General features: G+C 41.4%; 1 protein-coding gene across 1 annotated transcript in view; it reads left to right on the plus strand.

Annotated features, from left to right (window-relative positions):
* Positions 1–16,631, plus strand: part of LOC140324814 (calcium/calmodulin-dependent protein kinase type II subunit beta-like) — a gene marked incomplete in the record, with an annotated part of 87,135 nt that overhangs the window by 42,661 nt on the left and 27,843 nt on the right. Inside the window, 4 exon segments of the mRNA XM_072402934.1 lie at positions 2,104–2,169; positions 11,175–11,247; positions 13,847–13,949; positions 15,488–15,571. Of these exon segments, the coding sequence (XP_072259035.1) occupies positions 2,104–2,169; positions 11,175–11,247; positions 13,847–13,949; positions 15,488–15,571 (326 nt within the window).

Genomic DNA, 16,631 nt, shown 5'->3' on the forward strand with positions numbered 1-16,631 from the left:
GGAAGAGGACAGACGAGTCCGGAGGAGCTGCGGGGACCGGGTAAGTATATTCTTACAGTTGTAATACAATGTATGACAATCGGATTGCAATATAATGTTTGTTCACCCACCTAAAAAAAGTTGGGGTTTCACACTTTTTGCAAGTGTTATTACCCTGAACCAAGGTCGGGTTAAACGGCCGGGTGGTTATTAGAGTTTTAGAAAGAGCTCGGCCTTATTCAGCTTCTCTGCTTAACATTTGTTTCAGATGATTTCTGGTAGTAAAGTGAAACTGCTGCATAGAACCTGAGAATGTAATGAACAAACAAACAAGAGCTGCTCCAACGGACAAGCAAACTATATGTCGAAACAAAGTTTTAAACTTTACATGCATTAATAATGTTTTTTTTACATATTCTCATTTACACACATTGCAAATATATAATTTATTTCAATACCTAGCCACCAGAGACATGTGGAACCCTAGGGTGTAGGGGGGGTGTGGGGTAGTTTGAATTGTACAGCTGGGAAGATTGCTGAAACCCTGAGGTTCCTCCAGATATTGCTGGGGGTTCCTTGAGCAATGAGCAGCTTGCACCTCTCAGGTCTGTAAGGGTGACATTCTTCCCACTGGCCAGCAATGTAAGAGGAATTGTTCCCACTGACCACCACACTAATATACAGTGAGTTATGAATATAGTAATTATAGTATTTATGTTTACACTGCCCTATATCACTGCTCGCCAACCTTTTCGGACCAGCGGACCACTAAATTTCCTGGCTCCGGACCGCACATGCGTGGGGAGCCGGGTGTCACTCCCCTTTAGTGACGTCATGATGCCAGAACCCGGCCAACCAGAGACAACCCACCTACTGCCCTGAGCCTGCGATCTGTACGGGGACATGGTCTGCGGCTCTGACCGGTGCACCCCCCTGCGGTTTTGATAAAACAATGTACAATGAAGCACCAAACCATCTGCAAGGAGAGTTCCCAGTTTATTATCCAACAACAGAAATACAACCAACATATTACAGAATCTCCCCTCATCAGGACTTGCCAGAAATACAGAATGGACTTTCAGAGATCTCCTTAACCATCGTTAAGTATAAAATCTCTTTGTTATGACTATTATGTTCTGGTGAAGAATATCTACAGGGTAATCCTGGAGGAAAACTTGATGAGGTCTGCAAAAACCGAAGCCTAAGGAAAAGATTTGGCTTTCAGCAACCCCAAGCCTGAAGCCACTACTACACAAGAATGGTGTAAACAGTGCCAGTGTCCTGGAATAGCCAAGTAAAGATCTCGATCCAACTTGTAGCTGGACTTTAATAGATCCCTGCACAACATTACCAAGCTGGGGCATTTGTACAAAGAGTACTAGGGGGAAAATACATTGTCCAGACGCAATAAGAGCGAAGCACACAGACAAGGGGTGTAATTCCTTTACATTTACTAAACACTGAAATGAAGGGGACTATAGATATACAGTCAGGTTTTTATGTCTTTTTACTTTGTATAAAGTTTAAATCACTTTGCAAAAATAGAAACATAGTAAAAAGAGTCAGTAAAGTGCTAGACAAACCAAACTTTAAACCTAGCAGTGTGGGGCTAACAAGCTTTGTTGTGGTTATATTTATTCTAATATAACTCACTGATCAGTGGATGCTTCCTGCAGGTGCGTTAGGGGGCCATTTAACACCTGCGAGGACATTATTTTGTGTTACTGTAATGTAAGAGCTTGAAGGCATACAAGGGTTTGGCTATACAATGGCAAGCACTCGCCCGGCAGCATTATGGTACCAGGTTTAAAAGGTGGTAAAGATCTGCTGATCCCATGGATCTCTGTGTGGGTTGCAGTGTAGAGAGTTTTGGAAATATAATAAAGCCCACAGTACTGATTGCACAGAATGGTTCTGAAGAAGGATCTTGATCAGTGTCTATGTTGAAGGACTATCCTAGAAAACTCTGCCTCAGCACTATTGGTGAGCATGCCCAGGGTAAGGCGCTCGCTCATTCATTCACCGTGCAGTCTTTTATTGTTGGAAAGGATTGTGATAAATGCAACAATGCCTAGCCTAGTGATAATTATTAAGTTATCTTTAATTATTGGTTTTGCTTTTCAGGGTCACAGGAGGGGAGTTGTTTGAAGACATTGTTGCAAGGGAATATTACAGTGAAGCAGATGCAAGGTGGGTATCCTCATTCTCTAGATTTCCCCTTCCCCTTTCCCTCTCACCTATGCCCCCTCCCAACCATGCTCAGGGTGTCCTGTGCTGGGTTATGTATGGCACTCAATGCAGGTATAAGAGAAAATGTTTTCCTCATTATTTATAAACAAGTGATATTTCATTTTCAGTGGAAGCTTATTATGTCAAATATGTAAATCCTCTCTGTACCTTCACATTCACCTAATAAATAAAATATCACCATCACCAATAAATCTTTGTTTCTGGACCATACACTTAAATCTTTACCACGACTCCCAGTAAATGGAGTTCCCTGCAGACATTTCACAAGTGAGCCTATTATACAGAATTGGTTGAACACTGGAAATGTACTAATTCTATCCATAATGTGTGGAGGTCCAGGCAAGGTATCATCTTTGCCCCTTCCATCCATCTAGAGAGGTTGCCCCATTTGGGGTGTCTGAGCCCATCATACACCAATGATTGCATCCTCCTTTGTATAGTGACAGGTTGGTGCACAGCTATGACAGGTTGTGCTGTCTCCCAGGTTTACTGCAGGAGAATAAAGGACTAGGTTGGTGCTCTTGGACATCTATGAGGCTGAACTCTTCTGCCTTGCTTACCTCGGGGATGGTCCCGCTCTGTGTATGAGGGACACCTTGGATGTTCTCAGCTTTTCACATGACAGATATCATTTTATAGAGCAGTTTAAAAAACAAGCTAACCTAATGGTAATTGTTGTAAAAACTATCCAATTCTGCACCAGTGCCTATTGGAGATTAGTGTAAGCAAATTTTGTAGTCCCAGCAGAACCTAGACAAATCTATAGTGACATCTGTGTTTTAACACCAATGGGTTATTTTATTACGGTTGTGGTAAAAAGCAGTGACAATGTGCAAAGAACCAGGTTGATTTTTGTGCCGTTGCTTGATTTGCATGTAGTCACTGCACTTTTCACTACCTTACTATGTAAGTCCATGGAAGTCCCGGGCTGACATTCTTTGCTGTAGCGTATTACAATGTGTCCCTGTACAGTCCTGCATGCTGCCCCTTTTCTGATGTGATGTTTTGTGATGTTAAGACACTGTTTTTCTTGTCCCTTCTTCCCTTTTTTCGATCTGTGTCTCCCTTCTGTCTTTTTTCCTTTTGTTGTTGCATATTGATCAAATTGTTCTCCTACAAACTGTCTACCATCCCATCACCCCTAAATGCTTTGCATAATACAACCCCAATATTATGGCCTCACCTTTACTCCTATTGTATTTTTACACTTTTCTCTAACTGTTCCTATAAATCTCACTCCTTATGTACAATCCTTATGAATATCCATTTACCTTCACCCCCAAATACAAATGTTCCTTCCCCATTGATGTCAATGTTTCATATAACCAACATGCTCCCTTTTGTCTGTGCCAAATCATTGCCCCTGTACCCTGTGGGTCTGCTGGTTTTGTTTTACAGTCACTGTCTCCATCAGATATTAGAAAGTGTTTGTTTCACACACTCCTGTGACATTGTGCACAGGGACTTGAAGGTTAGTATTTTTGAAGGGGAAGGGGACTTGGCATGGGGGCCCAGGTGAGAAGCGGCGCATCGTTGGGTACTGCACCCTTCACTACACCCTACACCATCTGGCTCTGGGGGAAACAATGCATGGACCATGGGGAGATGGGGTGATGGTATGTAGCTATGGTGGGTGTGTGCATCCAGGTGGGCATGAAGAGGTACAGATAAAAGACTGGAATTGTTACAAGATATAGAGTTATCTTCTGATCGATAACATGTCCCTTATCAAACATGTATATCTTGTTTGGACCGTTCCTGCCAATTAAAGGGTACCTGTCACCTACATGACTGAGGGAGCCGTTTTGTGAATATTCACCAGGTGGGAGGTCATCTCTTTGCTACAATAAGACATGAAGGATTAATATTTAGGTATGAGAAACCTCAAGGCCTATTTTCCAAAATGTCTCTCTGTACTGTCAGTAAGTGACGGGGAACTCCATGTCTTGCAGAAGCTGCAATGGATGAGGGTTGCATTATACCAGCTTTTTTTATTCTATAATATTTTTTTAATAATAGATCCAATATTAAGATCTGACGTAGCACCATCTACTGGATGACAAATGTCAATACAAGTCATCATGAAATGTCTGTACTACCCTGAGTGATGATACATCTTCTCATCCAGTACGGCCCGGTCATCAGGGGAACCTGTCCTGCAATATATGTATGCTTGTATGTCATATACTCGGAGCTCACAATACTCTCTGTTTATTGTCTGTTACTGTTCACTGCCACCTGTCCCCCTATTTTCTACCTGCCTGTTATCACCTTTATACCTGGACTTTGGGTATTTCCATGTAATAAACAGAGAGAGTCTGAGCACTGTACAGTCAGATGCATTTTAAGTCCTAGCATGCACAGCTCTGCACATCTGCCCGTGGGAACATGGGGTGGTGTGCAGCCTTGCAGGAGGCTTCTACAAAGCATTGCATAGCCTGTGGTGTGATACTTGCATCTAACTTGCATGATATCTACTTGCACTGCATTATACTCAGAGCCCTTTCTCCTCACTCCTTGAATTGGTCACCTGGCGTTTTCCGACTGATTTTCGGCAGCGTTTTCTTTTATTATTTTCTGTTTAGCGTGTAACCAGCATTTCTTCTCTTCTCCCCTACATCTCTCTCTGTCCCTCTGCTCACTCCCTCTCCTCCTCTCTGCATTTCTTTTGCTTGTTTTTTTGCTCTCTTTGGCACCTATTTTTAGTCTCTCTCCTCCTCCATCTGTCTCTTCTATGTCCTCCCCCTCCTGCGCTCTCTTCTGTCTCTTCCATGTGTCTCTCAGCTGATAATAATGTGTGCGTTTCGCATGTCTGCACGTCCCAAACTACTGCACTGCTGGGCCTATCCAAAAAGAGAAGCTAAAACCAATGGAAATGTGGAAAGTGCGGTAACCCATAGCAACCAATCAGCTTTCATGTTACTGCTATCTAACCAGTAAAAAGTAAAATTTACATGGTTGGCTTTGGAGTACTTCGCTTAGCATATTGTTTTCCTTAGGAAAGAAGCTTTGTGTGCGCTAAAATCCAAGGACCAAATGTCAGAGGTCACAAAGTTCTGCTTCCAAAATACACCAAACCTGCTCTCTAACCCTAATCTAATCTAGTCTAATCCTCTAACTATCTATCCATCTATCCATCCCTCTAACTATCCATCTATCTAACTATCCACCCATCTAACCATCCCTCTAACTATCCATCCATCTATCCATCCCTCTAACTATCCATCCATCTATCCATCCCTCTAACTATCCATCTATCTAACTATCCACCCATCTATCTATTCCCCTAACTATTCATCCATCTATCCATCCCTCTAACTATCCATCCATCTATCCATTCATCCCTCTATCTATCCCTCTAACTATCCACCCATCTATCTATTCCCCTAACTATCCATCCATCCCTCTACCTATCCATTCATCTATCTCTATCTATCTACCATGTTTCCCCGAAAAATAAGACATACTCATAAAATAAGCGGTATCAGGATTTCTAAGCATTTGCACAATATAAAGCCATACCCCGATAATAAGACATAGTGATGGGCGTGGCTATGCAGCGTACGGGCGCGGAGCGGTAAAGAAGACGGGCAGCCCCATCAACATGGTCGGCTCCCCCGGTCAGGTCCCGGTCATTCTGTGCCTGCTGCAAGCTGAGGCATGGAGGGAGACATAGAAAGTGAAAGTAAAAGTGGGTGAAGTGAGGAGCAGGACGCTCGGTTTTAGGTATTGTGTGGACTTGTACCATACCTAATAAAAAAAAGACATCCCCTGAAAATAAGCCATATTGTGTCTTCTTGAGGAAAAATAAATATAGGACAGTGCCTTATTTTCGGGGAAACACGGTATCCATCTATCTAACTATCCATCCCTCTATCAATACATCCATCCATCTATCCCTCATACTATCCATCTATCTATCTCTCCATCCATCTATTCATCTCTCTAACTATCCATCCCTCTATCCATCCATCCATCTATCAATACATCCATCCATCCCTCATACTATCCATCTATCTATCCATCCATCTATTATCTATCTATCCCTCTCTATACATCTTCCAGTCTCAGTCTTGGAGTAATGCAGTCTTGCAATGTTTTCATTAGATGACATCTCTGTAATTGGTTCATAAAATCAGTTTTTACAATTCTTCAACACAATACATTGTATGGACTTTGCCACACATGGAGCTGAGTGCTAGAAATTTCCAATGGTAAAATTCCTTGATTGCCCCCTGGAAATTGGGAGGGTTGGCAGCGATATATGTCTCCCCTCCTAATCTCCATCCTTGGTCCCCTATCTCTACCTTTTGTCTGCTTTACAGTATGAGACCCGTGTGGAACCCACAGAAATAATAATGTAGTGGGGTGGAGTGATGAATGCATTGTACTGCAGGAAATGCATTGTACCCCCTGGGTATGTACGTCATGCAGGTGCAGGAATGTAGATAGACCTCAGTAGTGTTAGATGTTCAGATTGGCTACAATATCGTGTCTTTGTGATCTCTGTTTGTATCTTTGGACTATGTCGCTGACCTCAGTGTTCCAGTCTATATGCCCTAAAGATGCTGCAGCTCCCCTATCACATAGGATCCTCCAAACATACAAGGATATGGCAGTATGTTATCATCTGTCTGCAAATAAACCCTATCCTATACTATGGAGAACTAATCACAGCTCATACACAATCTGTACAGGAGAATCATTCTACATCAAATGTAAACTGAAGAGTCTGTGTATTGTGTTACTTTGTACATCACCCCGTCTCTTACACAATAAACCTGCGTGGTCTTTGTTATCCAAGGCAATGCACACAGGGCACCTACTTCATCTTACCAATCCAACATCATGTTATTGATTCACCCTCACCCGATGAAAGCAGACATACAGCCAGTATTAGGGGTAACTACACAATATTCCTTCCAGTCCATAGGTTGCAAGGCATTGAAAATATACAAAAAGTCTATAGAAAGCTCTGAGCTAAAATATAATTATACTAATGTGGATTGAAGGTGGTTAATTCAGTCAACCTATGAGCTCTTTAGGGACTTAAAGTAATTGTGTGGTCATTGTTAAACTAAGAAGTTGTATACATTGTAAGGACGGGCAGCAGACAAGAAATGTCACCAAGTACATTGTGTAATTTCTCCTATCTTAAAAAGTTATTTGGAGACCTCCAAAACCTGGACACTCTCTATATTCTGAAAACATCTTTAGTTCCTTAGGGCGGCTGTATCTGGAATTGGGGAATGAGGTGCAGGTCAGGGTATGAATATGGGACCTGCAGGCATTCTGACTGTAGGAAGCATTGTGTACTAAATGCAGCATGAAAATAACATTCACCGCCCCACTGTGCACATATTAGTTGGAATTTATCTTTTGCCGTGTATACACGTAGTTTCCCTAAATGTTCTTTGGGTCTGTGGAAATATTACCCATTTCCTAATAGTCAAAATTGGAGGCAACTGTAGTCCCTTGGCAATACAGAAATATTTGGATGAAGAAGACTTAGGTACCATAGGCTACCAGTGAGCATATCTTTACAACCCAACTCTCTCCCAGCAGCCATATGCAATGTAAATGGGTTGTAATGACATGAGGGGGAAACTCTAAATGTTCCCCTTTCCTCTTTGTCAACTTTCAGATTTTATAAGCTATGGGTGCTCCACAAATTCCCACTCCACCTATGGGAAAAATATATTTTTGACTGCCGATCCTTTGAAATAAAAAAGAAACTTTGTGTTGTATTGCCCACATTTTCCCTGGCAATTATTTCAATCTGAATGATGCCCATTACTTTCTGGGTCCTCCTCCACAGTCATTGTCCATCTGTCCTTTGGATTTAGTTTTCTTTCTGAATAAATAATGGCAAATGTCATTTATCTACTGATCATGGGGCCAGACACACATGAACTCCCCCTTAGGGTAGCATCGTCCTAATGGCCAGAGCTTTAGAAGAATGCTTCATGGAAAGGTTGGTTCTGTGCAGGATTTAGGAATCCCACAGATTGGGATTGGAGAGGTGGAAGTGGGCTCTGTTTGTCAGGTAACCGGCCGGAAGTCTCCTGGAACACGCAGTGTTGTCTCCGGCCCCTTTTAGCTGGGCGCACCACCCGGCTGTTTTTGGATGATTACTGATACGTTGGGTCACAATACAGGGGCTGCCACCCGCCTACAATTTCTTCCCACCCGGCTTCAAAAAAATTCTGGGTTGAACACTGAACATGGAATGTATATGGACAACTTTTAAACATGTAGGGGGAAGGGGACCTGTAATTGGCCCTAAATTAAATCTCCACTCCATTTTGAAATGTTAAAGCCCTGCCTAATATTAGACTCCAGATGATATCTGCTTTCCAGGTCCTTTTAAAGTGTAGAATGAATTATTTTTAAATGTTTTTCCCACCAAACTTACATTTGTGGTCAGATTAACACTAGTGCAGACACACCAAGTGATCATTGGTGTAACTGCTTCTGCCAAGTAACATGGCCTGGTGTAAGGGTGACATTCTTCCCACTGGCCAGCAATGTAAGAGGAATTCTTCCCACTGACCACCACATCAATGTACTGTGATCTGTGGGTATGGGAAGGGGTCCCTGCAAATGACTTCAAGGGTTCCCCCATATTAAACAGGTTGAGAAACATTGCTCCAAGGGTTCCCTAGGGTTCTACTGAACCATGGCTGAGAATGGTTGAACCTTAGACTGTTCATAAAAGTCCACAGAACCAAGAGATGCATGGCAGCTCAACCAGCAGGGGTATCTATCAGCATGGGCAGCACCGTGGCTCAGTGGTTAGCATTCCGGCCTTTGCAGTGCTGGGTCACAGGTTCGATTCCCAGCCAGGACTCTATCTGCATGGAGTTTGCAGGTTCTCCGTGTATCTGTGTGGGTTTCCTCCGGGTACTTGGGTTTCATTCCAAATATGTGCAATGAAGTTAATTGGTTTCTCCCTAAAAATTGACCTTAGACTACATTATTTGACTATGGAAGGAACATTAGTGACATGACTATGGGCTTTGTACAGCGCTGCATAATATGATGGCGCTATAAAAATACTGTGTAATAATAATAATCTGTCCTACAAGATCATTGTCAGTACTATCCTCTACGAACGGGCACTGAATGGCCCCCGCCTGTATCTAAGTCATGATCAGTATCCCCCAGGATATTTTTGATGTTCTGCTTTGAAGAAGAAGTCTTGTCCCTACACTTATGGGTCTGAAGGAGGAAATATGACCAGTGTCTGACTCTAATATTAGTAGTAGTAAGACAAACAAAGGCAATGCCAGTCCACATATTGCACAGCTAGCAAACCTGCGAGTGGCTGAATAATATTCTGGCAAAGGTGCTTTACCAGCTAAATTTAATTTAATTTAAAAAAAGTACTGGTAATTTATTTTTCTGTATATTTTATATATATTTAATCAATTTTATGTATATTTAAAGTACAATCTGACTGGATTATCATACTGCACCAGCATCTTAATTAGTGTGAGCTCTGCTGTACATAGGATTACGGGGAGGTAATATAAAGACATCATTTTGGAACTGATGTAAAAGTTCTGAAGTAAATTAGAGGGGCTCTTTTGTATTTACCTTGAGTTTTTCTTTATTATATCCCATTATGCCATTAGGGATACAGCCGATGTATCATGCAGGTACAGAACATTTATTATGCAGGAAATCCATTACCCAAAACCAGAATATTAAATCATTGTTCTTTGCCATAAATCATTTCTAAATAATTCATCAATTAGCAATGTTACCTAATATATTGTCTGTTTCACCCACAGATTTACCTATTAGCTTCTCATTGTAAGAGACTTCATTCGGTGTCTCTGTACATCATTACAAATTAGCGTTGTCTGGCAATCATTGTGCTGAATATACATAATAATTACTATATAGAATATTAGGTGAAACTAAACAATAGCAGCGCACATTATATCTTTATTAGATGACTGCTTTGTATAATATATGACTGCGCACATTGTGATTTCCATACAAAAGGACCTCAGTCACATTCTAGTAGATTGGTACAGACTCTGGGATATGTCCATTGGCATTCTATAGGTTTTACACAGGCAATAGAAGGGGGATGTTGGGGTGTGTTTCTGATGTAAAAATACTTTTTCCCTGCATATCCGTACATTGGGTTTCAATGTTTCAAAGGCCTCAATAATAATGGTGCTGGAAGTTTTTTGTGCAAAACCTCACATTTGGCCGCCTTAAAATTATATTTATTTGGTTTTGCAAAACAGCTCATCATCATTATCTGATTTCTTAAAATAAAAGCAAAATATGATAAAGTGAACCTGTCATGAGAGAAATACAGGGGCTGTCATTACAATGCTGGCTTCTTCGTCTAATAAATTTCCAGTTTCCTTCTTTGAACCCGCTAACTAACTCTGTAGGAAAGTCTAAAGTCCTCTATAGTTGTTGCAGCTGAATGACTTAGAAATATCTGAAGCCAATGAATAATCCTGGTAGAAGGAGAGGCCAGAAATGGCGGATTATAGAATTCTATCATGGCCGGTTATTCTGAACAATTCCTGGATATCAATCCGCACGATAGGTCACTTCAGCATGGAAAGCATGGGAAGTGTGGCATTATTTCCATATATTTTGGTATTGCTTCCATCCAATACATTTACAGTCATGTGATTCCAGTATGCTTACAAGAGAAAATGTATACCGAAAAAAGGTAAAAAATGTCTAAAGAAGAGTATTGGTGAAATGAGCATGTAAAAATGTGAATGTATGTAACATTCAAGGGCAATTAATACTTTATCTGAACACAAGGATTTTTAGACGCCATCCTTTGCAATGGTTAATTTTGGTTGGCAGACATCCCTTCCCTTCTCTCCCACCCCTCCCCTCCTCCATCAGCTCGCAGGGTGCACACAGATCTTACTAATGCCCCCCCTGCTGTTTGCACGCAGTCATTGCATCCAGCAGATTCTTGAAGCAGTCCTCCACTGCCACCAAATGGGGGTTGTCCACAGGGACCTCAAGGTGAGTTTTGTATCCCCCCCCCATACCATCTCTTTTCCATGTGCATGCCAGGCTAGCCATCTTCCCATCGCTCCACCCTATGCAAGCCTGCTGTTGGTTTGTTGCCTGCATGCTGGTGGCGAGTTGTCTCTGGCTTTGTGGACAGTGGAAAAAGTTGTGATTAATATGGCATGTGAAGGCTCGGACTGGGAAAGCAGCTTAATTTGGGGGTGCATGGCATGCCAAGGGCAGTTATTTCTACTTTGTGTTATTCTGCGTGGTTTAGTGCCCAAAGTATACACATCCATGTTTCTTATATGTAATCAGTGGTTCAAGGATCAATTTGTATTTACACCACCATTATACCAGTCTTCTCCATCCTTTCAGAATTTCCCAGACTTCAGCAACAGTATGCTCACCATCTCTCTAAAACCTACCCGCCTCTGCCATCTGTGCCACCCAGCCTCGGCTTTAAAAAAGAGGTGCTAGTCACAGAGCTATGTAAAGCTTATTTATAATATTAGCATTAGAGATAAGAAACCCTTCTGCAGATACTACAGATGTACTGAACTGTACGGCAATATGTGAATCTTCTGCCCCCACCCAGAAGTTACCCTGTGTGTGGCAACTGAGATAGTCGCCAGGGAAAAATAAAAGTTCCAATGATTTATTGTAACAAGCCTTGTTCTGTAGAATGAAGGTGTGGAGTCAGCTAAAACAACATTTCTAAGGGTTCCAGGCACCAGGTTGCAAATTAAGTATTTGCTAGCTCCTTACTTTAATAGAATAATGACAAAAATGCGGTGTTATATTTTTTCTAGTTTAACATGGATCTAAACTTCCCCTCTTTAGCCATAAAGAAACACCATGTGACCTCCCCTTTTCCCCATGTGACCAAAGCCATGGCAGCTGAGATCTCAGAGTACAATATGTATGTTCCCTATCATTACAGAGTGCTGAGATTTTACCTGGCAGGCCTGCAGTAAGATTAGAGCTCAGCTTCTATAATTCAGCAACAAATGTAAAGATCATTCATGGCTGCTCCGTATACAAGACTAGTTTCCTGTTACAAGGATCTGTGTTTTTCATTACACTGTATTGAGTTGCCTGATCACAGAACATACATGGAATATACATAGATATGTGGAACTTTTACCATGATTCTGTGAGACAAAATAAGTCCTGTTGAAAAGAATGTATTGCAAGGTCATGGCCATTGCTTTTATTATCCAGGAAACTATTATGCTCTTGGATTTAGTTTCAGCTAACCGAAGTAATGACTTCTGGGCTGAGCTCAGACCAGGCTGATAACAAATACCCCGCTGTGTCTGTTCCATTACTTTTAAAAGGTTGAAAAGGTTCATTTAAAACAGAGCCTGTAGGACAAAAGCATATGAAATTCCTGCCTTGCCCTTGCAGTCTGTGGGGTTGCAATGAAACCTTTGCTTTACCATTTAGGAAGCTAGTGAACCATTTCCAACATGTGTGATTAGGATGTCCTGAGAGACAGAATTAAAGTCAAATTGTCCTCTCAGCTCCAATAGGTTTTTCACGCCATTAGCATCTTTTTTACAACTAAGTACCCGGAATAGTTATACTGTGTTAGCCTCACCTTCCCTAGGAGCTCGTGCCATCTCAGCTTTCCATTGTGATTCTTTCATGAGGGTAGAGCAGGAGATAAGCTTCTAATTGAAAGAAAACAGACCAGGAAGACTGAACTGACAATGAGAAACTTACATAATGCCTTTTTTGTGCAGCTTACTCTCTGAACAGAATATGACCCAACCATAAAACAAGGCTGCTCCCAGCCAAGATGTAATATCAAAAAGGTAGAATTGTGTTTTTTATACAAAGATTATAATACATTAGAACAGAGGCAAATAGGAAAACTACATGGAGAGTAGGGAGTTGACAGGTTTTCTTGTGTGTTCCCCTTTATGTAATTATGCTTTAAAAAGTAGCAAATACCCAAATAAAGAAAGGATCGGGAAGTCATTGAGCTTGCACCCTCACAAACTAGCCATGACAATTCACATATAGTTAACCTTACCCAATCCCATGCTGCCTCCACACTTTTATGAAGTTAGTAAGTGATTAGGAACATGGGAATCACACAAGCCACTCTGAATAAAGAACATCTAAGCATCTGAATGGATGTCAAAGCATCTCAGAAGCACCTGAAAGCACTATGCATTTCTGTGTGACTAAAGCCTGACTACTTCCGTGAAATATCTCTCTATATAAGCAAAGTTAAAGGTAAACCCATACCTATGCCTCAGAAGTTGTCTACTTGGTTCATGTAAAGTCTGGATAGGATTCCCAGTAAAACTGCACCACAGACAATTTTATATTAGTGCTCAAATCTTTTTTATGAGAGATCTGCGACTAGCAGGTAGAAGAGATGGAGACCATGCCGTCTGATACAAGTAAGGTGACCAGACCTCACCAGGTTGCAGCAAAGGCAAAGCAGCGTCATGCTGTTATCATTTCTCAATTCATACAGACCTAAGTCTGGTCACCTTTATAAAGGGCACTTTATCCCCCCTGGGTGACTGTAAGCTGGAGGCAATAAACAGAGATCATATGGCAATGCAACTAACCACATTTCTGTTAACAACAGCCAGAAAACCTTCTCCTTGCCAGTAAATGCAAAGGAGCTGCTGTCAAGTTGGCGGATTTCGGCCTGGCCATAGAGGTGCAAGGAGACCAGCAGGCCTGGTTTGGTAAGTGTGGGAATCCAAGGGGAAATTGTCGATGTTTACATTTGGTCAATACAAGGTTATCTGTTTAGTCACCCGCATAAAATATTTCTGGAACTAATGGTAGTTTATTGACGTGCCAGGCATTATGCTTCAGGAGACGGGGAAGAGACATTTTCCTAAGAGGTGGAGAATGTGTAGGGTTCACCATCAAGGCCTATGGTGTACACTGTTCAGCCAGAAAGGTATTAGCAGCAATAAGACACAATGAGCCTGATTTATTAAACTTGTATTGGATCTTGTCAAGGATTGAAAACAATTGCTAAATAATAAGAAATCATTTTATGAAATCAATTCCTGGTTTGCTGGATCACCCAGATTCTTCATTGATAGTCTTGGAGAACTTTAATAAATCAGTCCCATTGCCAATCTGCCTTTTTCCCACAGTGGATCCTGCTGCAATCCCTTCCCCAGGTAAACGACACACATGTACATGACTTAAACGAACACTTTATTTATCAGAGCAGGATGGCTTCCTCCATTGCTCCATGGCCCAGTTTTGCATGCCTACTATAGTGCTTTTGCCACTAGTTAGGGGTCATCATGGGCGCTCTGGTCTGCAGCCCCATATACACAATGCTGTGGTGTTCTGTGTATTTATTCACATTTCTCTTATGGCCATGAATAACTGTTTCAGCACATCCCAGAAGTCTAAATGAAGACAAGAGTCCCAGTGGGTTAAGGTCTGGCCAATCCATGTGTGAAAATACTCAATACAATTTAATCCCAGTGAATCCTGGCATTGTCAATTTGCAATATGCCCATGTCATCAGGGAGGACAAACTGATCATTCAGTATATTTCGTTCACATGATCTCATTTTTGCCACAAACCATTAATGAACTGAGATCTAACCAACTGAAGCAACATCAGATCCAAATAAAAGTAAAGAAGAAACAGAAATATTGTTTTTTGGCCTTACAATATTTATTGATGATTTGTCTAAATGAAAGCTTTAGGAATCATGTCTGATATTACTACTATAAAATTACTAATTAATTAAAGCCATACACTTACTAACATTTGAATGACCAATAAGTCATATCGTAATGCTGCTTTCATTTAAATTCTGCTGTAAACAAAAAACAATTTGAATAGAGTAGTAGCAGTTGTGGTTTTGTTAGGATTGATTGATTTTTGTTTAGGGAATTAGGTCAATGAGCAGTAACTGAGAATTAACCCATTGCGGCTGCTGAACCCATTTAGAAATAAGTTTTGCTCTAAACAAGACTTAATGTTTCCCAAGATGTAACTGCTTCTGTGGGTATAAATTGTCAGATCTTTATTAGGGGGTATCTTGGTAGATTTCATTTTCATTGAAAGGTCTTCAAAGTTCATTGGATAAAACAAGAGATGTGTCTATAATTCAGAACACAGGAAATATCCTTCATGCTTCATTTCTCCTAAGCGAGTACATGAAACAATCCCCTGGCAGACAGCTCAGTATAAACTCCTGCCAGCTGGAGGTACGAGCGGGCTCTCATTATGTTCTTTCTGTGCCAGGTTTTGCTGGAACCCCAGGGTACCTGTCCCCAGAGGTGCTCCGAAAAGAGGCATATGGAAAACCGGTGGATATCTGGGCATGTGGTAAGCAGACACAAGTTGCTGTGACTTTATAATACAAAACGCCATATGGAGGGTTCTACCATTCTCACTCAGACATCAACATGTGTGCTTCCAGAATTGATTAAATGTCTAACTGTCACTCTGATCTGCATGATAAATACAAAGTTTATGGGTTAGCAAAAACTTTTGTTATATATATATATATATATACCCCCTTTTGTGTAAATACCAGACAAAATAATAACACAATAATAAAATACAACATTGTCGGATACTAAAGCGGTTGGATGGAAATGTAGACGTTTGATGGCAGTCCTTCCAGTCTGCTGCTCTTAGATTTGGGGATTTTATTTTGTTTAGGTTGTTTGATTTTGTAACCTACACCCTTCACAAAGAAAAGATTGGTGTTTGTCCCAAGCATGTATAAATTCATTAACCATTGGTTGATTTCCTTCATCCTATGGAAATCCGTTTTAGGAAATACTACTCTTTATATAAAATAATACTTTCTGTGATTAATTCTGATTTTTCCTCCTGACTGTTGGAGTTCAGGACCACCTTCATTCTGCTGATGCCCCCGCTATTAATCCCACAATTCTATCGACATAGAGAAATTAGGTCTTCGCTCCCCCTGCCGGTGACCCCTCTAGTGATGGTGACCCCACAATTCTATCTATATAGAGGAATCAGGAGCCCCTTCCTCCTGCTGGTGACCCCTCTAGTGAAGGTGACCCCACAATTCTATCTATATAGGGGAATTAGGACCTCCTTCCTCCTGCTGGTGACCCCTCTAGTGATGGTGACCCCAAAATTCTATCTATATAGGGGAATCAGGACCTCCTTCCCCCTGCTGGTGACCCCTCTAGTGATGGTGACCCCTCTAGTGATGGTGACCCCACAATTCTATCTATATAGGGGAATCAGGACCTCCTTCCCCCTGCTGGTGACCCCTCTAGTGATGGTGACCCCACAATTCTATCTATATAGAGGAATCAGGACCTCCTTCCCCCTGCTGGTGACCCCTCTAGTGATGGTGACCCCACAATTCTATCTATATAGAGGAATCAGGACCTCCTTCCTC

Source organism: Pyxicephalus adspersus, chromosome 2 (genome assembly GCF_032062135.1).
Source record: "Pyxicephalus adspersus chromosome 2, UCB_Pads_2.0, whole genome shotgun sequence".
NCBI classification, from domain to species: domain Eukaryota; kingdom Metazoa; phylum Chordata; class Amphibia; order Anura; family Pyxicephalidae; genus Pyxicephalus; species Pyxicephalus adspersus.